The following is a 22144-nucleotide window of genomic DNA, read 5'->3' as shown; positions in this document are numbered from 1 at the left end:
ACCAGGACCCCTCAGCACACCGGGCACCCCAGCCTAGTGCTCCCTTCTGAAGGAAGTCCAAGAGTCCTCTTGAGCAGCCAGACCCTGCCATGCCCACTGCAGTGATATCCTGGCTGGGCAGGCAGTGAGTGACCCCAAGAGGGGCCCACCAGCAACTGCCAGGGCCCTAGAGGTCATGGGGGCATTGAATCCAGCTGAGAGGCTCAAAAGGGCCCTCCCAGAGCTGCGGCCTGGTGCGCTGAGGGTCTGGGTGTCCAGAGTTGCCCTGAGACCCAGCACCTGCTGCTTGTGACCCCCTGCCATGTCAGCTAGTGATTAGTTACTAACATTGGTACGTGGCTCGGCACGTGTCCCACACCTGTGCAGGTTTGCATCCAAGGACGAGGGAGCCCTGAGGATCCACCCCACTGGCACCCCTACGCATCCTGCCCCCAGACGGGGTGGGGCCCCCTCTCCCGCGTTGGTCCCTTCATCTCCCCTCACACACACTGGCTCTGGGGTCTCAGGTTAACCTCCAAAACAGGGTGTGGAAGAATGAGGGGCCAGGGAGTGAGGGGACAAGCCAAGCCCCCTCCAGAACCCCACCCTGTTGAGGGGAGGGCTCTCTGCCCCCCTCTCGCCCACAGGCTGAGCATGTCCCAGGAAGCCCAGGGACACCCATCCTGGGTCCCAAGGAGCAGAGCAGCAGTACCATAAGCCCCAAGGACAGCAGGATAGGGGGCGGGAGGACTCACGGGGGATGCCAGAGGGGGGTTTTGGAGGAGTCTGCCATTCCTGGGGGTACAGTTTCAGTTCCCACACCCCCTCTGATGTGAAGCTCTAAAGGGGAACTCCTGAGTTCAGCCATCTTGTAAAAGCTCAGGCATCTAATGAATCCTCACCCATGGAGACCCACCTAAGTACCTGTGGGCCGGTTGCCAAAGATGACTGGTATGGTGCGTCTGGGGCAATCTAACACACACACGTGACATTTACACCTGCTCCCCAGACAGCGTCAGCAGAGGCAGAAACAAGCTATTTATTTCTCCTGCCAGAGAAACACCCCACTGATAAAACACAGCATTCACTTATACCCTATGAAAGTGTTTATCCAACAAAACAAAAAGAACTTTAGTCAAAGACACCAGCTACATGGGACCTGTGATCAGCGGCTCCTGCACCCTAAGCTCCCGCCACAGCCCATGAGGCTTCACCCCGCAACTCTGCAGCTTGTGTCCCTGGCAACACGGGGCCTGGAAGCTTCTGAGTAATTCTACCTTGATCTTAGTGCCAGGCACACCCCGCATCCTGGAGGTCCCCAAGGTGGGTAGCAGGGGGACCCGGGAAGGGAGGTGGCCCAGTGCAGTTCCCAGACCCCAGGAGCTCCCAGGAGGCGGGGACAGGTCCATTTGGGGCTGCTACTGTGCTGTAGCTGGCACCCACCGCCCACCATGAAGGAGACGGGCAGGGGACCCCCAAGGAGCAGGAAGAGATTGGCGCTGCCACACACAGCCATCAGGCCGTGGGCGCCACCTGGTGGTTTCAGGCGTTAGCCGTTTAACTCTGATAATACCCTGATGAATGGCAATGGGAGACTCAAACCAGCTCTGTACCATCCTAAATTCATCAGTGAGGCGGGTCCCCCCAGCCACAGACCCCCAGATGGGAGAACCCAGAGCTGAGTGAAGAACAAAGAGGAGGCTTCTGGGGGCAGGAGAGGAGATGCAGCCCTCAGAGGCGGGAGAGGATGTCTGCACCCTGTGGGGTGGGGCACAGTCACAGTGGAGGACACAGGTACCCAGAGAGCTGTGTCCCTAAGAGGAGGACTGGACCCAAGGCCCGGTGACAGCTGCCTTCCCAGCCCCCCAGCCCCCACCTGCTCCCTGGCTGCGGGTGACTCACAGCAGAGCGGGGTGGGGGGGTGAAAGGAGCCAGGAGGAAGGCGACAGGAGGGACGTGGGTGGGTGGCTGGCCCCTCGCCAGCTGCCAGGAGCAGCAGCAGTGCTGTCACCGGCAGAAGGACACCCGCGAGGTGCCGGGCAGGGGCGGAGGAAGGACAGGAGGCCCAGCCACCGGGAGGGGCTGCCACCCGCTTCCCCGGCTCAGCCTGGGACAAGTAAGGAAGTCAGAAGTGAGGACACGTCATGCTGGACCGAACATGAAATCCTGCGTGGAAGGTCCACACTGCCCAGCACGTGGATGGGGCTCTGGGTTGCTCTCTCCTCCTGGGTGGCTATTGGACCCCTGGCCGGGGACAAGGAGGCTGGAACATGTCAGGGCACCAGCTAGAGGTCATGGGCCACTGTGTCCGCTGCCTAGGACACCCCATCATCAGGACACCCTGCCAAACCTGGCAGCTACTGGACACTGAGCCAGAGGGGGTCCAGGCATCATATCAGGGTTAAGCCCCCACCTGGGGTCACTTCTGCACGAAGTGTGGAATGCCCATCCCTTGTGGCTGAGGTCTCAGGGGAGAAGGGTGCCCACAGGGAAGGAGTGGACAGGGCCAGCTTTCAGGCTATGAGGTGTGGGAATGTGTGCGTGGCCAGGCCCCAGGCAGCGACTTGTCTATAGAATCATCCGCCTGAATGTGCGGTGCAGGCGCAGCAGGAAGATGCAGCTCTCGGGTGCCCAAGCAGGAGCCCCTGCCCTCGGCTGCCTTCCTATCCTCACCTGAGTGGTTGTGACCGAATGCCAGGGGTCCTGCACCAGTCAGAGACAGAGCCACCCCTCCCCTTGGATGGGGGGATACCAGACGCTGATGCTGCCCACCTCCGGAGGTTTGAGGAGAACCGTAGCCTTCAGGGGTGGCGGGTAGCTCCCACATCCTATCCTGTGTCCAGCTGTTGGCTCCACAGGGTGGGTGCTGCCCAGGCTCCATTCCCTCCAGGCTAAACCAGCGGTGGGCTCACACCAACATCATCAAGCTGGGGCATGGGAGGCTCACTTATGGGCCAGACTCAAGTGACCATGGGGATACTGGGCACAGGGCCCTAAACAGGGCCAAGCTTTGTGCTGAGAGTTTCCCATGAGTGAAAAGGGTTAGGGGGGTGTTTACAGACAGAGGCCAGCGGAGAGAGGAAACCCTCACTGCTGGCCCCTCCCCCAGCAGCTAGCCCCTCCCCGCAGCCTGCCCTGCAGAGCTGGGCACCTGGCCTGTCATCCTCCCTGCTTTCCCTGCTGCCCTCCTCCAGCCTCTTTCCAAGACAACACTCAAGACCCCAGCAGTTGTCTCCCCTCTCCTCTCCGAGGGCTTCTATTCTTCCGAAGGGAGGTGGGAATCCATGGCTGCACATGAGAACAAGGACTCATTGTCCCCAGGTGACCCACCCCGCTGGGCCCTGGGATTCCTCATTCAGGGTTCCCTCCTCTCCTTCCCACCTGTCTCCACCGCCTACGCCATCGGATGGCACAGGGAGCTTTCTAGAGTCTTCGGAGGCTCATGAACATCCACATCCCATTTCATTCAGGCTCATGTTAATCACTACCCAGCATCAAGTCCTTAACTCATGTGTCCCAAAGCTGTGAGAGTTCGGAGGGACGGAGCACGGGAACACAGGTGGGCAGCTCTTGTGGTTCCGAGCTGCTGGGTCAGAATCTGACAGAATACCCTGGGCTTTCACAGCAGCCAGTGGAGTGCACAGCAGAAACCCTGGCACCCTCCACGATGCCCTCAGCCTGGGTGCTTCGCACCACCACCTACAGGATCCTCAGGGTCCCAGGAAAGGGGTGGGCAGGCCTGGGGGTGGGTGCACCAGGGCAGACAAAGGCCAGTTCAAGTGTAAGCACCAGCATCTGCCAGTTTGACCCCATCGCTGGTTTAGCCCAGAGGGAACAGGAGCCTGGGCAGCACCTACCGTGCGGAGCCAACAGCTCGACACAGAACAGGACATGGAAGCTTCCCCCTCCCCCCGAAGGCTACAGCTCTCCTCAAACCTCCTGAGATGGACCAGCGTCAGCATCTGGCCTCCCCCCACCCAGGGGAGGGGTGGCTCTGTCTCTGGCTGGTGCAGGACCCCTGGCGTTTGGTCACAACCACTCAGATTGGCAACAGTGATGCTGGAGGCTCCGACCTCAGCTTCATCCCCTTTCTAGGCACAGGATGGAAGGCTGCAGAGGAGGACAGGTCTTTCTGGAAGGACGTCGCCAAGCCAGGGCCTCGGCGGCTATTGCCTCCTGACAGGGCTCCAGGCCTGGGACGTGTGGGACAAACCAGCCCGACTCCAGGGGCAGCACAGCGTCCTGCAGCAGGGCCTGATCATCTGGTCATTGTCACCGGGTACAAGCTGGTTCAGGGGGAGGATAAAGTTCACAGCGGAGCACAGTCTGAGACTCCAGTGGTTCCTCCACTCCAGGGCACAGGAGTGCCTCGGGACCACTGCAACTAGCGCTTGCTGTTTACAGACCAGCTCTTGGGCTCTTCACAGGCCTGCAGAGCTGCCAAAGGGCCCTCCTTGAGGTAGAGCTGTTATTAACATCGCTCCCAACTTTTCGACAGGGCACGGGAAGGTTGGAGGGTGCGGGGAGTGGGGCTGGGCCACCACCCAGGAAGGTTGGCCCAGAAGCCTCAGCCATCCCAAGGTTTTCCCACCAGGCTTCTCAAGCCTTCAACAGGCTGACATGCTTGAGCCCAGCCTGCTCACCCAGGGAGCACCAAGGGTCCTGGGGGCATCTCTACCTGCTCTGCATCCAGCACTGGGGGCCCCTGGGAAGTCCAGTCTCGCTGCAGCCCCGGTGGCACCGGCAGGGCCATGAGGATGAAAAGAATGGCCGCCACTGTAGCTTCTTGTAGCAGGTTTTGCTTCTAACCAGCAATTATCACACCAGCATCACCTGGCAGCCACACGGCCCAGCAAGGGTGCCTGAGTGTGTCCTGCAGCTGCCACTGCCTCTCTGCAACAAAGAAAGGGCTCTCGAGGGGCACGAGCAAGCTGCCAGGTGCCCGGGAGCTCGGCCGGCATCCTTCGGCTCCCCACCCCGCTGCACTGAGCCGGCCAAGTGGTCCTCAAAGCCCTCACTCCGTGGTCCCTCCGGTCTGGCCTTTCAGCGGCTCCTCCAGGGAGCAGAGGCGCCCTCTTCAGGCTCAGAGCTGTCATTACCCAGCACGTTACCACTGCAGAAAGACGTGACGTCTCATGATTGAGGTCCCATGTGATGTGCTGCCCTGAAGTCTGGTGAAACCGGGAGGGCCCCTAATGGCCCAGCTGTAGGCACCCCACCCGGCTCCTCCAGCCAAGTGGTGCTTCTCCCAGGCTCGGACCTGACCTGTCCGCCACTGGTGGCCTCAGCCCCCTGCAGGCAAGGAATTATTCAAACAAGTGACCACGGCCCCCTGGGGGAACGAGTGGCACCCCACTCTCATCACCATGAAGCCTGCCTCACAGAGTCTGCTGCTCACTCTGTCCTGCGTGGCTTGTGTGACGTGCAGTGACCTCCCCGGGCCCTGAGCCTGTGCGGGGCAGCCTGCTGTCCACCTCGGCTCTCTGGGCTCCGTGTCCTGTGTTTGGTCATGCCCACGATCCTATGGCGGGCTCCCACCTTGACTAACAGGCAAAAAAGAGGTGATCCGACTATAAATGACTATCCTCTCATGTCCTCAGTTTTGTTTGCTATAAAGTGGGACAGAAATTGGGTCCTCAAACCTGCAGGTGCCCCTTGAACCCCTGGAGGGTGCTCTTGGTGCATGTGGGGTGGGCAGGGGTGGTAGGAAGGAGCTCTTCAGATTGGGGGGAATGACAGGAACAATGGATGAGACAACCCCTACAGAGGGGCCGGGAGCTCGGGAACATTTCCCAATAACCCTGGACCAGCCCTCCTTTTGGGGCTGGGCCTCCTCCCCACACTCCCTTGACCTTCTACAGCCCAATGGGGTGGGAACTGCCGCAGCCTGACTACACAGAGCATTTGTATCATCCAAGCCACCAGGCCCCGGAGCCCACAGGACCCAGGGTTCACAGGGACAGCTATGCCCCAGAGCCAGACACACCCCAAAAGCAGTGGCCAGGCCACAGAGCTGCCACTCTCACCTCCTCACAGGTGAGGCCACCAAGAACATGGAGGGGGTGTCCATGAGGACTCCTGCCCACAAAGCCTGGCCTCCACCCCTTTTCTTCTCCTCCTCTGCCTTCGCCCAGTTTAGGGAAGTTTTGACTTAGCCTGTTTGGTTAACAAATTAATGACAAAGACCTGTTCTCTCAACAGTTCTGTTTAGCATTGCCTGATAAAACAAAAATGACCCGCTTAGGACTTCCCTGATGGTTCAGTGGTTAAGACTCCATGCTGCCATTGCAGGGCGCCACGGGTTTGATCTAGTTGGGAAACTAAGATCCCACAAGCTGCATGGTGTGCTTAAAAAAAAAAAAAAAAGTTAAATCTGAATTTCAGATAAACAACAAGTATTTTTTTTAATATAAATATGTCCCAAGAGCAGGTAAACAGTTTTCGAATAGAAGCATGTCCCATGCAGTTTGGGACATGTTTGTCTTCAAATATTTTTTATTGCCTATCTGAAATTCAAATTTAACTGCAAAATCTGGCCACCCCAGTCTGGTTCCCTCATTGCTCCCCCATCCTCCCACTGGGATGGGAATGGCGGGGGTCACCTCCCACAAGAACCCCCAACTTTCCCTCTTACTTCCTCCCCAACTGCACCAGGACACCCGCAACTCCACACAAACCCACGCCCTGGCAACAGAATCTGGGAGAAATGGGTCTGTCCAGTTAAAGATTGACCGAGGGGCAAAGGGAGGGACCCCCTCTCCTTTGCACCCTCTGGGTCCCTAGGGAGACCCCCTCCCGTTGCCCAGGGTCCCCTGGAGCCCCTACTCCAGAGCAGGGTGCACCAAAGGCTGACTGGGGGCCTAGGACACACTTATTCTAAAAAATCATTTTTTATTGGAAATTAGGACATTATACAGTGAGGCCCTGCCTGGGGCCCTGGGGCCCGGGGAGCTGCAAGGGAGGGGGCGGGGCTGAGGAATGGCTCGTAAGGGTGCTCAGGTGAGGGAGGGGTGCTCGAGGGAGGGAGAGGGGGGACGGGAAGAGTGGGGAGGGGAAGAGGGGAGAGAAGAGGAGGGGAGGGGAGAGGAGAGGAGGGGAGAGGAGGGAAAGAGAGGAGGGAGGGCGCCCCAGCGCCCGCTGCGCATGCTCAGCCGCCCCTGCAATGCGGTGCCGGCGCCGCGTCCTCCAGTAACCCAGTTCCGCGGATTCCCGGCGCCCATTATCCTCTGTCCTGGGATGTCTTCCCGCGTGTGGGTCGTGCGGGCCGACAGGAAGCCGGCAGCACGGGTTGCAGCAGGAAAGAGGGGCCCGGGCAGGTTCGGCCAGGGGTGCAGGCTCAGCCCGAGAGCCCCTAGAGGCCAGATAACTCCTCCCCGGCACACCGCCGACAGGGGCGCCCCCCAAGGCAGAAGGGGCCATCCGGACCCCGCGAAGGGCGTGACCCTACGCGAAGGTGGCTGGAGGTAAACGGAGCACCAGCCTGGGGTCGGGAGGAGGGTCGGAGGTGAGCCTCGATCTCATCTGTGGCCTCAGCCTCCTCACGGGGAGGGTGCGTCCCCCACCTGTACGGTGAGCACCCCCTGGGAGGTCAGCCCCACACCTGATCCCCCGCGACCCTCCGCAGCTGAGTGAAAACTGGAGCTGCCAGCGTCCCAGGCTCCGCTCATCACAACTGTGGGCCAGACTCTGCTTCTGTGGGGTTCTGTTTCCTCGGCCGCGGACCGGCCTCCCACCACTGACCTCACGAAAATGCTGCTGAGGGTCAGGCCACCATCCCCGGGGGCCTGAGCCCCCAATCCTGCGCAGACGTGGCCCTCCTTCCTTCCTCAAGGTCGGCGCTGACCGGGGTCATTTCTGGGACACGCGCTGGGGCAGAGAGTACTAAACAGACACTCGGGGCCAGTGAGGACTGAAAGAGCTCGGTCCACAGGGTGTCCTCCAAATGGCCACTAAACCAGCCCTAAAGAGCGGCCACTTGCTGCTGACAAGGAGCAAGGGGAGGGGACAGGGAGGCGGGAGCAACAAGAAGTGCCACCACCCCCGTCAATTAATTTTCCTCTAACTGCTTTTGTTAATGGTAGTTTAATAATCTCTTATTATTCAGTACATTCACAGATTCTGAATGTCTCACAATCCTCTATTTAATTAAGTATTAAATTTAAAAAATCTAACTCTTACTGCCTTTGGCACAAGTTGGATGTAATCTGCAGTGTCCTCGTGGCCCCAAGAACTCAGTTACCAAGCGGGACAGTTTTTCTGTGTCCAGCGCCAGCACCCTTCTCCTGCTGCTTTCTTTATCACTGGAAGCCTTGCAGGACTAAGCCAGTGTCCTCGGACCAGGAGGGGACCCCCCTCACTGCAGGGCTGGGTGAGGCCCCTCCACACTGCTCTGAAAATGAAGCGGGCAGAAGAGGGGCTTCCCCTCTGACCTCTGAGTCCAGTCTCCACTTCCCCACTCTCCCACTTGCCTAGCAGACTCCCCACCCATGGATCCACTGCTCCCACCTTCCAGGACAACAGCTGGGGCAAGCATTTCTGAATGGCCTCTCTGGGGAGGGAGCACTGTCTGGAGTCAGGACTCTCTGTGTGGATCAAGTCTGACCCTGCAGGACGCCACAGGTGCAGGCTTCGAGGTGAACACCGGGACTCAGGGAGGAGCAGCCGGCTCTGGGCTTCCCCTCCTTGCTTCCCGACCACTCTCTGGCTTCACCACAGAACTTCTCCTGGACTTGGACTTCCCAGATGCTCAGGTGTTCAGTGACCAGGGATCTCCCTTGCAAACCCGACCCTGCAGCACACCTTCTAGACGCTGCTCCACCCAATCCCTGTCCCAGCTTCACAGCTGGGAGACTAACCTGACTCCAGCATAGGCTGCACATCCACTCTTTCAAAACCCACTCACTCAAAGCATTCATTCATTCCAAAAGATGTATGGAGAGCTCCCCACCTCTCAGGGACTGGGTGGAGGGTAGGAGATACAATGGTGAACAAAACAGATGAAGTCCTGCCTGCGGGCCCTGGCAGTTTAGTGTGTGAGACAGTCATCAAATAAAAACAGGGTGCTTGGGTCCAGATTCCTACTGGAGGCTCAAGAGAGACCCCTTTGAAGAAGTGTCATCAACAGGAGTTAAGCAGGTACAAAGTTCAGGAAAAGCATTTCTAGAAAGAAAGTCAAAGTGTTAGTCATTCAGTTGTGTCCAAGTCTTCGCCACCCCATGGACTGTATATAGCCTGCCAGGCTCCTCTGTCCATGGAATTTCCCAGGCAAGAATACTGGAGTCAGTTGCCATGCCCTTTTCCAGGGAATCTTCCTGACCCAGGTATCAAACCCGGGTCTCCTGCTTTGCAGGCAGATTCTTTACTGTCTGAGCCTCAGAGAAGGCATGCACAAAGGCCCTGGGGTTTACAGAACCAGAAGAAGCCAGTGCCTGAGCAGAGCTGCTGGGAGGGAGAGAGAAGACAGGGCCACAGGCAGAGTTTCAGGCCAAATGAGAACTTTGGATTTTATGTAGCCAGCCCTCAAAGGAAAGTAAGAAGAGGGTGGGATGTTCCTACATATATTTTCCGAGCCTCTGGGCTGGGACCTGAGAAGGTGCAGAGATGAACTTGCCGCATTTGCCCTCAAGGAGCAAATGATCAATGGAAAAATTCGTAAAGTGACTGCTTTTGGGCCTCTAGGTTTCTAAGCTGGTTGGGAGGACCCAGGGAGGCTTCCTGGAGGAGGAGTCCTAGAGCCTGCAGGCTGGGCAGGATGGTCTGGCAAGAAAAGTGAAAGAAAGCAAAGGGTGTTCGGGCAGCACTGTGCTAGGCTGACTCCAAAGTACCTCGCTCCTCTCTCCCTCACAATGCCCCTCTGAGGTAGTGATTAGATTTATTCCCATTTTACAGCTGAGAAAACTGAGGTACAGGGTGGCTAAGTAACACGGCCAAGGTCACACAGTGAGGCAGTCAGGACCATGTGGCCAGGGCCATGTAGCAACCAAACCAAATCCATCAGCCTAGGTACCTCATTTCTGGCCCACACTCAGCATGAAGATGAGGGTTGGGGGTCCCAGACCCTCTCCTCTTACCCCTCCAGCTGCCCATTCAGCTCGAAAAGGGGCTGGGGAGTGTCAAAAGACCCTTGGGTCCCTGTACAGGGAGGTGGCTGGTTGGTTTTAGAATCCTTTTCCATTAGAGAAACACGCTGATCACTGTGGTGAAATGACAGGTGGTCTGGGATCTGCCGCAAGATATGCAAGTGGGGGTGGGACATGGGGAGGGTTGCAGATGAAACAAAATTACCTGAGTGTTGAAAACTGTTGTGTTGAAGCTGGGGGCTCATTCTATCATTTTATCTATATTTGGGGGTGGTTGAAATTTTCCATGATAATGAGTTTAACAGGGTGGGGGGAATGGCCAAGACCTTCACAGACCTGAGCAATGCCAGGGCCCAAGTGTAGACGCAAAGCAGGGAGTGTCTTCATGGGGGAAGTACTCCTGAGGGCAGGTGACAACAGGTGAGAGCTGGCTGCTCCAGTTCCAGACCAGCCCTGGCTAGCTGCCCTGCCTCCCACCACCCAACCTGAGCTGCATCCAGCTGGGACACTGAGACCGGAAGCAGGACTGATGGAGCCCCACGTCTGCACAGTTGCACAAAGGCGCCATGAGCCGGGATCTCTTTGGCCCAGCCTCTGGGACTCAAGGGCAGAGAGCAGGCTGGCTGTCAGGAAGCGGGCAGCAGGCCTGCTGCTGCGGGGGGCAGAAGAAAGAGCAGGTGGTGATTGTGGAACACGGGGAATTTCAGACTTCCACTGCTCTTGATCCTCAGTAAAGAATCTGCTTGCAATGCAGGAGACCCAGGTTCAATCCCTGGATGGGGAAGATCCCTTGGAGTAGGAAATGGCAACCCACTCCAGTGTTCCTGCCTGGAAAATCCCATGGATAGAGGAGCCTGGCAGGCTACAGACCATGGGGTCGCAAAGAGTTGGACATGACTCAGCGACTAACACTTTCACTTTAAGGGTATAAACAGGGGAGTGTGAATATACTTGAAAGGAGCTGTCGGATTCCACAGAAACATACTCATACGCAAGTGGTTTTCTGCTTGAGTCTCACAAACTCCTATTCATCCTTCAAGACCCATCCAACCTCCCTGTGCCCTCTCCTGGGCTCCCACCCCAAAGATGGGGCTGTAATGGTTTGTTTGGATGTGTTTGCTCATCACCCCGTTCTCAGTGCCGGGCACGTGGGAGGCGCTGGGTAAAGCTGACAAATGAGTGAGGGGCTCCCTCAGTAGTCCAGGGGACATCTGAAGGTGGGCTCTCTCGCCTCCTGTGGCCTGGCACAAGCCTAGAGAATGAAGCAGAGTGCTCCTGCTTTAGAAACTCCACGTATGCGGACACAGCTCCCAAACATATGTGACAACGGTGTCCAACCGTGCCGCCCACCCAGTGTCAGGGAACACAGGAGCGGCCCTGCATCTGGCAGTACACACAGCAATCGCTTGGTAAATATTAGCCTTCGTGTTATTGCTGTTATCAGTCTAGCTGCAGGATCTGAGCCTTCCCACCACACATGCCCCAGGGCTGCACTCGCTCCAAGACCTCCTGTCTCCACAGTGCCCTGTGTCACCCCTGTCCCCTCCTAACACCAGCAGCAAAAAAGAGGATGCAGGACTGGCCCCACTGGTGCACAACCAGCCTCTCAACATGGGCTGGGACCGGAGCGCCTGCGCCTGGAAACACTCAGCCCCGAAGGCCTGGTACACAGCAGGCACCCAAACACCCACACACAGCTCAGCGAACCACACAGCAGGCTCAGCCGCTCGCCCCCGCAGGCTGCTGGGCTAGAAGCTGCAGACCCCACAGACGGAGGCGTTCTCTGCGCCAACCGCAGGGCGGGATGTGGGCCAGGACTGCCGACAGTCAGGGCCTCGTGGAGGAGAAGGAGCATCTCAATTAGATTTGTGTCTGGATGCTAACCAGGGTCGTGGGTGTGCCTGGGAGGAGGTGGGAGAGGACTTAACTCGGCACTGTCTCCCCAGGGCTCATCCAGCTCCTCCTGTCTAATCCTGGGTTGGAGATCCTGGGGGGTGGCAGGTCCCGCCAGACTTCTTCCCTGGTTCCCCGCCCTTGTCCCCGCGCCTCTGTGTTCTGAATTCACCTGCTTGAGGTGGCACCTCCACCATGGCCTTATCACACTCACTCACCACATGTCATTCCCCCTCACACACATCTTGCCCCACCCCCACCACATGGAACACCACTGGATCAGGGGTCTGTCTGTCTGCCCAGAACAGGCCGCCCCCAGCAAGGGCCTGGGAAGTCCCGGATGGGGTGAGGCCACATGCCCAGGGCCAGCTCATGGCCAGCATCACATCCATCCCTGCAGGCACACCCCCAGCCCTCCCAGCACAGTCAGATGAGTCCCCACGTGCATCCCTGGGTCCAGAAGACTGGCAGGGTCTGAGTCAGGAAACATGCCATTCAAGTGGCCCCTGAAGCATCCAAAGTCTTCAGGTCCCTACGTCCTCCTCTGGCCCACATTTTCGGGCAGATGACACTATCGGATCAAGTCCAGTCACCTGGTTGCATGCCTCTCCCCTCCAGCCCTGGGGAGAAGAGACAGAGGTTCCATGAGCCCCTAAACAACAGCGAGAGTGCAATAGCAGATGTGAGGGTGTGTGGGTGCCTCTTGCTCCCAGCCCTGCGCAGCCATGAGCCCTGTTCACACCCCACTGCAGCCACGAATCCCACTCCGACTGTGTCACCCCGGGAGCCACAGGCCATGCCCCATTCCCCAGCACAGGCTCCCCCTGCCCTCAGCTCCCACCGGCCAACACAGCCATTCCCTTCCTACCTCTGGCTGACAGCTTCTTGGTGTTGATGATCTTGGCCGCATACTCATGGCCAGTGCAGAGTTTGACACAGCGTCGGACCACAGAAAAAGCCCCCCTGGGAGAGAAAGAGGGAAACAGACAGTTAATCCCCCCAGTGAACACCCAGCATTCAGTCCTGATACCCAGCCTCGGGCAGAGATCTGTGTGAGGAAGGGGTGTGTTAGTTGGTGTTAAAGTTGGTTGTTCAGTCATGTCTGACTCTTTGTGACCCTATGGGCTATAGCCCACCAGGCTTCTCAGTCTGTGAAATTCTCCAGGCAAGAATACTGGAGTGGGAAGTCATTCTGTTTCTCCAGGGGACCTTTCCAACACGGGGATTGGACCCAGGTCTCCCACACTGCAGGCAGATTCTTTACCATCTGAGCCACCAGGGAAGCCCCAAGAATACTGGAGTGGGTAGCCATTCCCTTTTCCAGGGGATCTTCCTGACCCAGGGATCGAACCTGGGTCTCCTGCATTGCAGGCAGATTCTTTACCATCTGAGCCACCAAGCAAGCCCTGAGGAAGGGGCACCCCTCCCCAAACAACTTCCAGCCCCTGCACCCTTCATGCCAGCCCCACAGGGGCCTCTTTCCCAGCAGTTGGCAGATCCCAGTTGACTGGCACACTCAGCTCCTGCGAGACCCCCGGCCTCAGCATCTTCATGGACCAGCAGGACTGAGGGCCTGTCTGGGGGCCTCTCAGCGAGCACCCTCCTTCACTCTATGCCAAGTCCTCGAGACCCAGGGTCCTGCCAGAGCAATGAACGCTGGCCCGGCTCCAGACAGTGGAATAAGGAGGCGCAGCCTGTGGGGACTCACTGAAGGTTCAGGAAGGAGGGAGACGCATCACATAATTACACTGCAAAGCTGGAGGCAGAGGCCCTCTCCCCCAGATCTTCCACCTCCACTATACAGCAGAGGCAGCCAGTCCCACAGCGGAGGAGACGTTTACCCACCCACAGCATCAGTGCTTCTGAGAGGAGCAGGGATCAGCCTGAAGGGCTGGGAGAAGGAAGCCTGAAAGGGGGGTGGCCGCTGCTGAGGTCACTGAGAGGTTCTGCATGTAACTCCCCAAACACTGACCCTTTGAGGAGGACGGTGTGCAGCAGGTGGCAGAGCAAGCCCCGAGAGCAGGCCCATGAGCCCTGAGAGCAGGCCCATGAGGGTCCAGGGCCGGTGGGCAGCACAGGCCAGAGGGAGCCTGGGGTCCATCAGAAGGTCCTCCACGGTATTTGACTTGTCACCACCGTTGGTTTAATTTGATTTGAGATCATTTTCGAAGAACATCAGACCCAGCATGTTTGAGACAAAGCCGGAATAGGAAATGTCTGGGGAAGGCTGCCGGGGGAGGGGGGCACAAAGGCTGAGCCCGTGGGCCAGCGGGGAGGGGGACACCCCTGGCCACAGGCCCCCCTCTGTCTCCTCTCCCCAGAGGCCCTGCGGGCACAGCCCCCATCGGAACCCAGCAACCCCCACCCCTGCTGCCCACAGAGCCTGAGAAGCCCGGCAGCTCCCCGAGCCCAGGCTCCAGGTGATGGGAAAGCAACGTCTTACATAGAGAACACATTTCTGCTATAATCCTTTTTGGAATAAAACTTCAGGGCCTTCTCTGGTGGTCCAGTGGTTAGGATTCTGCCCTTTCAACGCAGGGGGTGCAGGTTCAATCCCTGGCCTGGGAAGATCCCACACGCCATAGAGAAACTACGCCTGCATGCTACAACTATTGAGCCTGTGCTCAAGAGCCCAGGAGCCACAACTCCTGAACCCACGTGCCACAACTGCTGAAGCCCTTCGCCCCAGAGCCCATGCTCCGCAACGAGAGAAGCCACCGCAATGAGAAGCCCGCGCACCACAGTGAACACTCAGCACAATCGAAGATACATATATAAATTTTTTTTAAGTCTAACTTACCTTTAAAAAATAGTCACAAGAATAATAAAATATTTTTTTAAACTTCATTAAGATGGACTCTTGTCTTCCTTGGGAAAAAAGTAAATATTACACTAAATCTAATTGAACATTTCCTTAACATCCCAGGTCTTTGGGATCAATAGGTGTGCTTAGAATTATATTTTTGCTTCTTCAAAGTCAGAATAGGGCAGTGGCTGCCTCTGGGGGGCGCGGCGGGGAGCTGGGGGCTGGCACATCCTCTGTCCTGTGTGATTTTCTCGCTGTGTAAGAGTTACAGTCTCAAAATATTCTTTTATGTTAAGAGAAAAACATAAAGAAAGGGTGGGGTTTTTTTTATCAGTGACTTTTTTTGGCGGGGGGCGGAGAGAGTGTGTTGAGGCTTCAAGCAGGTCTGGGTTTGAACCCTGCTCTGTCTCTCCTGGTTGCACCCTCTGAGCCTGCTTCCCCACCCACCCAAGGAGCAGCAAAGTCTCACGGGGCCACTGCAAAGGCTGAGCCAGCCCCCAGGTGGCTGTCTGCCCAAGGCTGCTTTGGCCTCCCCCCTCACCAGCCCGGCCTATCCCTGGTCCTGCCATCCACTTCCTGCCCAGGAGAGCGGAGGGTATCAGGTGTACAAAGCTGAGCTGCACCTTCAGGCTCTGGCCCCCAAAGGGCACAGACACCCAAGCACCGGCTTACAGGCCTCCATGGAGTAGTCAGGGCTTCCAGTGCCAGAAGCCAAACCCACTGATGCTGGAAGTTCCAAACAGCCAGAGGGCTGCTCACAAGCCTGGTGGGCGCCGGGTGAGGCACCATGGGGCCCAAAGGTGAGCTCGTGCCCGGAGTGGGGAGGGGCCTCCAGGGCCTGTCCACCTGCTGCTGTCCAGCCAGGGTAAGTACAGGACTAAGGCACAGTGAGCCGGGAATCCTCCCAGGGACACAGGTTGTGCCTAAAGTGAACAAGAGGAACAGCCAGATGGACCCTCCCAGACAAGCTGCCCTGCTGCCCCATGTCCTTCCGGGCCAGACCCCACTGTCTCTTCTGCAGGGCGCTCTGGGTGAGTGGTGGCAAGGGTCTGAGATGAGGGCAGGGCCAGGTGGGCAGAAGCCAGTCTCTGGAGGCAATCAGGAACGTGGCAGGCAAGCTCCCGGCATCCACCAAGAGCTCAATAATGGACCTTATTATAGGTGGCACTCAGGCGAGAGAATGGCCTGCTCTTGGACACAGGTCTTTCTCTCCCAGAGTCCTGCCTGCTGCGGAGGGGACAGCTCTGGAAACCCCTATGGGGTAGGGTTTCTCCTGCTTCTGTGACCCGGCTTGAAAAAAGTTTCTAGAAAGAGATGCCCTACCCTGCCCCAAGTCTGGTCACCCAAACCTGCTAGTGCCCATTAACTCTGAAGGAGGACCTGGGCCAGCCGAGGCTGTGCCTGCAGCAGGGAGGAGCAGCCTCGGAAGCCCTCAGAGCTCAGTCTTCCAGCTCAAGACCCACGGAAGTTTCCCTGAAAGCTTGGTCAGGTGCCTGACAAAGCTCACAAGCTAGAGGACTCTCCATGGCTTAACTACCTGGAGTGAGAGCACAGGGAAGCAGTTTGACCCCCAACTGGCTCCTTAGGCCAGTCTCCCCCACCTCCCTCTCCCATCCTTGAAGCCAGCTTCTTGGTCACTACCATTCCCGTCTCCTTCTGCCCCCTCCCCAGGCATCCACCCCCTTTCCAGTGGCTCTGCCAGTTGCTTGATGGAGATCACAAGCAAGCCCCCCAGAAGAGCCGATGCTAAGAAGCATGTGCAGTGAGGACCACGGGCCAGGCCCCCAACATCCTGAACACAAACAACAGTCAGGCGAGCACCAGTGCCATTCTCCCTCAGAACCTACAGCATCTGCCCACCTGAAACTTAGAATTACTGAGACAATGACGGACAAAGAACCCAGGTCTGTATCCTAAAGCACAACCCCACTGCCACCAGCAAACTTCTATGCAACCTTCAAGACCCAATTCAATACCTCCTCTAGGAAATCTTCCCCAGTTGCCACAGAAGGTCAGCTCAGTCTCCTCCGGACACTGTACTCTACATGTCTCGGCTCACTTTGCCCACTTTATTATAATAATTTACCTGTTTCTGGACCTCCACTGTGGCTCTCCATAGACAATCAAGATGCTGGGGACGGGCAGAGGGTCCAGACTGTGATGAGAGAGTAAGGACTGACCTCCAAGCACCATGAGTGGAAGCGAGTGGAAGGGCTGGGCTTCAGCATACCTCAGGCCTGTGGGACAAGAAGGGGCAGCCTTCTGGGAAGACAGGGAGAGACTGGGAGGGGTCGGACTCTGGAGAGCAGGCCAGCAGGGGCGCGTGAGCTCCCAAGCCCTCCCTGGATGGGGAGGGGCGTCTGGTGGGGTGAACGAGTGTCTGCGGGAGGGTGCGGAGCGCCTGTAGGTGGAGAATGTCTCCTGCGGGGCTGAGGCCATGGGGCCCCTGATCAAAACAGAGGGCCACCGATGTGCCAGGAGCCTGTCAGACTCCCACTCTGCCCATAGGGGGCCTGGGGTGCAGATGCATGGCACAGACCAGGCGGGTGGTGGGGCACCAGGTCCCTGGACTGCGTCTGGATCAGCTGCCTGATGCTCCAGTCGTCCACGAATGGCACGGCAGGTGGCGGCCAGCTGCAGGGTTGGAAATGCCACTTGGGGCACAACTTATGTGGGAGAAGCCAGAAAGGTGGGGGTCTGGGTGGGGGTGAAGTTCAGGAGAGGGTGTGGTGGGGACTCCCCTGAACCTTGAGGTCACTGTGCAATGCCTGGTGGGGCACCTGCTGCTTCACTCAGGTTTAAAGTTATTTGAAGAATGTGATCAGATCAGGAGCCCCTGGGCACCAAGCAGGGGCTCTTAAGAATCAAGTAAAGCTAATGAAAGAAAGAGAACACTTTTTCATAAAGCCATTTATAGAAAGTCGACTGAGGAACCACAACAGCAGAGCGGCTGACCAGGGGACAAGGGGGTGGGGGGTGAACCCCGGAGCTGCCTGGGGTCTGGTCAGCTGCACGTGAGTGCCCTGCACTGCTGCGGCCGTGCCGGCCCATGGTGGCACTCGAGGGTCACTCTCCTGACACGCTGGGCAGAAGCAGCGAGCCAACAAGGGGCTCCCAGCCCATTTCCTCTCTCATTCCTCCCCGTCCAACCTGAGGGCATGGCCCTGACCCCACCTCTCACCTGGACACAGACAGCCTACTGGCCCTCGGGGGCAGGGTCCGGCCTGGGTTTCCACCTGCAGGGCTCTTAGCTGCCCCCATGCCTGACCACCTGCTGCCGCCTGGAGCTTGCCCTTGACATGCATTACCTGCAGCCCCCATGGCACTTGCTTTGGGGACCTGCCTCCTCCCTGCTCTGCTGGCCGAGCCCAGTGGCCCAGCCTACCTTCTGCCCGCTGAGCTGAGCTGGTGTTGGTGGGAGAGGCTGATGGGCAGGAGGGTCTGGTCTTGCCCTGTCCCCACAGTGGGGGCTGCAGAACAGGAAAGTGCTGACAATGGACGTCACTTAGGGACCCTGCCTCCTGGGCCTGGGGCTTCCTGGCGCAGGATGTGTGAAGGCCCTGGCGCAGAGCAGGCATCAGACTCATGTAACCAGGGAACCCCTGCTTTTGCTCCTCCATGTCTACTCAGCACTTCCACTGCCTCCCTCCTGATGCACATTCCAGGGATGCAGCATCTCCTCTCTCCACCGCCCCCATCCCTGTGGTCCATTGGAAGACGGGGCCCCTGCACCTGACTCTGGCTCTGTGCCCCGGCCTGGCCTCGCAGGTACTGGCCTGGCTGCCAACAGGTCTGACACGGCCCTGTTGTAGACACAGCTGGTGGCTGAACAACCTGGTAAATCCCCGTCCACACTCTGCTAACCCGGATGCTTAGGAGCAGGAATTCTTGACAACCAGCAAGAGCTGAGGGCCCACATCACACATGGACCAGTCCATGGGTTTCTTAAATTATAGAGCCAAACACAGCCAGGAGTGCTGAGTAAAAGACCCAAACCCTTGTTGATCTGTTTTGTAAAGGCTCCCACTCAAGTCAGAAGCTGGGATGTCCTCTCAGTGAAAACGGCCGTCCCGGCCCCCTGACTTCCCTGGCAGATCCACGAAAGATCTTTCTGGAACGGGCTAAGCAGGCAGCAGATGCACTTGGCTGGTCCAACAGTTTTAAGTTCCCATGTAAATTAACAAACAGGTGTTCTTTTAAAGCAGCCTGAGGCCGAATACACTCATCCTGACCAGTCTGGGCTGCCCCAATGGGCTCAGCTCAGAAGGGTCTGGGTTAGGGCTCAGGTGGGGAGGGTGGACAGTCCAGCAGACACGCTCACTCACCACACCAGGCCCTCCGCTTGCTTGGATTTGTGGATTTAAACTAAATCAAGCTGCTGTTTATTTGTGTGTTAGCGAAAAAATTTTTTCTATCTTTGATTAAAATGGCAGGGGAGGTCCGTTTATATTTGTAATCTGAACCTAAGCGATTTGGTAGAAAATAAGGACTTGTACATGAAATTATTGTGGGGGCTTTTTCTTGCTTATAATAATAATTTTAAAAACAGAATCCATACTCAAGGCAGAAAACGGAGTAAACAAGCTAGTTTCAATAGAGCGAGTCGAAGCCGCCTCCACTTTCAGAACCCATTGCTAGAGTCCCACGATGCTCTGATGTGTCTCGGTGAGGTCTACACCACGGGAAGGCTTTCCTCATCAACACTCAGGAATCTCTTGCTGTTTATATTCTGCTTCTTCCTCTTACCACTTCCCCACCCTGCCAACGACTCTTCCACAGTACCACCTGGCCGTTACATACTGCTTTACTGGTGGGCACCAGGAGGGTATGTGACCCTCCGTGGCTCCCTGGCCTCAGGGTTGGGCAGATAAGGAGAGCGTGCTGGCTCTGACAGGACTTGGGCAAATGCGTGCCATGCTGGGCGGGGACAGGAGGGCCCAGTACAGGAGTGATGTCCAGGCTGCAGGCCCACGAGGGCTGTCCATCATCGATGGCCCACGGAGCACAGGGAACCATGTCGCCCTCCTGCCCTGAACCCAGAACATCCTGGGTTCCAGAAACAGGACCCGAAGGAGCCAAACTAGCAACCAATGCTAGACAACATTTAATTTTGTTTGTGAACACCCAAATCGAGCTAGTCTCTGTAGCCTCCCAGCGGGTGAGTTCTGGCTTCCTGTTTGGCCTTTTATATTTAACATCACTTCACACACAGTTCCCATTCCCTGACCTAGATCATATACGTGTCATCTTCATAGTAGAGAACATTCCTTCCACGGATAGCCGAGCACTTCCTCAATTGGCAGCATTTGGGATGTTTCCAATTTCCCTTCTCGCAAATGCCCGCCGTAAACATCTCAGCTATTTCTGTAGAGTTGATTTCCAGAGACACAATCGCTGGGTGATTTACAACCACACCAGCGATGAAAATGCCAGCTCTTGCCACTGGCCCACTATCCATCCCTGGCCTTTCCAAGGTCCTTCTCTGAAATCTCGGCAGCTCCTTGGCCCCAACCTCTGAGCTTGGGCCAGAAACTCAAGCCATAGGTCATCCATGCAGTGCTAGTGAACTGGGGTCGCCACAACATGGTACACAGGCTGGGCAGCTGAAACCCCAGGCTATTGTCTCACAGTTAGAAGACCAGAAGTCCAAGACCAAAGTGTGGCAGGGTCGGTTCCTTCTGAGGCTGTGGGAGACTGCTGTAGGCCTCTCATCAGCTTCTGGGGCTCCAAGGGGATCCTGGGCTTGCAGAAGCATCACCTCCATCTCCACCTCCACGTTCATATGGCATTCTCCCTCTATGTCTCCCTGTGCCCAAACTTCTCCTTTTTATACAGACACATAGAAAAGGGGGGGGGGACTTCCCTAGGGTTAAAGAATCTGCCTGCCAATGCAGGCGACACGGGTTCGATTCCTGATCCAGGAAGATCCCACATGCCGCGGAGCAATTGAGTTCAGCTGAGCAACTGAGCATCACAACTACTGAGCCGGTGCTCTGGAACCCAAGGACCACAACTACTGAGCCCACATGCTGTAATTACTGAAGCCTGCACTCCCTAGAGCCCACGCTCCACAAGAGAAGCCACAGCCATGAGGAGCCCGTGCATCGTAACTAGAGAGTAGCCCACGCAGCAACGAAGACCCAGCACAGCCAAAACAAATAAATAAAAAATAAGGACACAGTCATACTTGGATGAAGGCCCATCATCCACTTCACCATAACTAATTACATTTACAACCGCCTTATTTCCAAATAAGGTCATATTCTCAGGTACTGGGGTTAGGACTCCACATCTGAATTTTAAGAAGACACAGTTCAACCCACAGCACATGCTGACCCTCCATTCTGCCTCAGGGAGTCGGAGTCTGCCACTGTGTGTACCAGGCAAACGTATCCCAAATTACCATCCTCAAATATTAATTCCACAGGATGCTAACAGATGTTGGGTACAAAGGGGGCTCTGTGAGCAAATAAGTTTAGAAACCAGTAAGTTAAACAGTGTCTCCCTCCCTCCCTTCCTTCCTCCCTCCTCTCCTTTCCTATTGCAGAACTTCTCAGGGCCTTTAACATGGTCATCTGCACAGTGAATTTCCCACTAGTGAGTGTGAAGTGCAGCCTTTCTCTAACTTCTTTGATCAGAGAAATCTTTACCCAAAGAAATCTCAAGAGGGCCAAGAGCGGGTAGGGCAGGGAGGTCTTCTGGTCTGCAGCTTCAGCGTCAAATGAATCCATCGACAAACAAATGGCGAGTGTGGGACAGAAATGCCACCTGAGGACACCTACCCACACACAAGAACGGCAGTGCTGCCATGGAGTCTGTGGGCGCATCTCAGATGGAGAAAACCCAAGTGTGGTCTCCTCTTCTCTCTGCCCCTCTGCACAGAGCACCCAGGCTACAGCGGCCGCCCCTCCAACCACACGGGCATCGAGGTCCCCCCACGGCCCTCCTCCCGGACGCCCTGCGGAGTGGAGTTTCAGGTGGATGAGCCGGGAAGGTCAATCCAGAGAGGACGTTTTCTTTACATTTCTGACAATGCCGAGAGCAGATAGAACACTCCATGAGCAGACAGGGGGCTGTGTCCTGACCACATAAGGCTTATGACAAAATGCACCCTACAGCCTAAGGAGGCTTAGATGTAAATAACCAAGAAGGGTAACCCTTTCATGTTTCTTAGGCATTAATGTCATCATCATTACGCTATACAGTCACATCAAGTTTATGAGTCTCACACAGATGAGTATAACTCAACTTTGACGTGTCCGTGACACTGCATTCCTCTTAAACCCTCAGCCCTCACACTTCACCCTGTCATCCTCAATACTGCCCAGACCCACCCACCACCACCCGTGCCATAGCCGGGGCCCTCAGGTCCCAGTTCCACCAGGTA

The 22144-nt window shown here is 56.8% G+C and overlaps 1 protein-coding gene across 9 annotated transcripts in view; it reads right to left on the bottom strand.

Moving 5' to 3' along the window:
• Positions 1-22144, bottom strand: part of CAMK2B (calcium/calmodulin dependent protein kinase II beta) — a 92599-nt gene that overhangs the window by 45862 nt on the left and 24593 nt on the right. For all 9 annotated transcript variants that reach the window (XM_065938429.1, XM_065938437.1, XM_065938432.1 and 6 more), the window contains exon 2: positions 12820-12914. In XM_065938429.1, the coding sequence (XP_065794501.1) occupies positions 12820-12914 (95 nt within the window). The remainder of the gene's footprint in view (positions 1-12819; positions 12915-22144) is intronic.

Source organism: Muntiacus reevesi, chromosome 6, assembly GCF_963930625.1.
Source record: "Muntiacus reevesi chromosome 6, mMunRee1.1, whole genome shotgun sequence".
Lineage (NCBI taxonomy): Eukaryota > Metazoa > Chordata > Mammalia > Artiodactyla > Cervidae > Muntiacus > Muntiacus reevesi.
The sequence above is the reverse complement of the archived record's forward strand: the minus strand, read 5'-3'. Positions and strand labels throughout refer to the sequence as shown.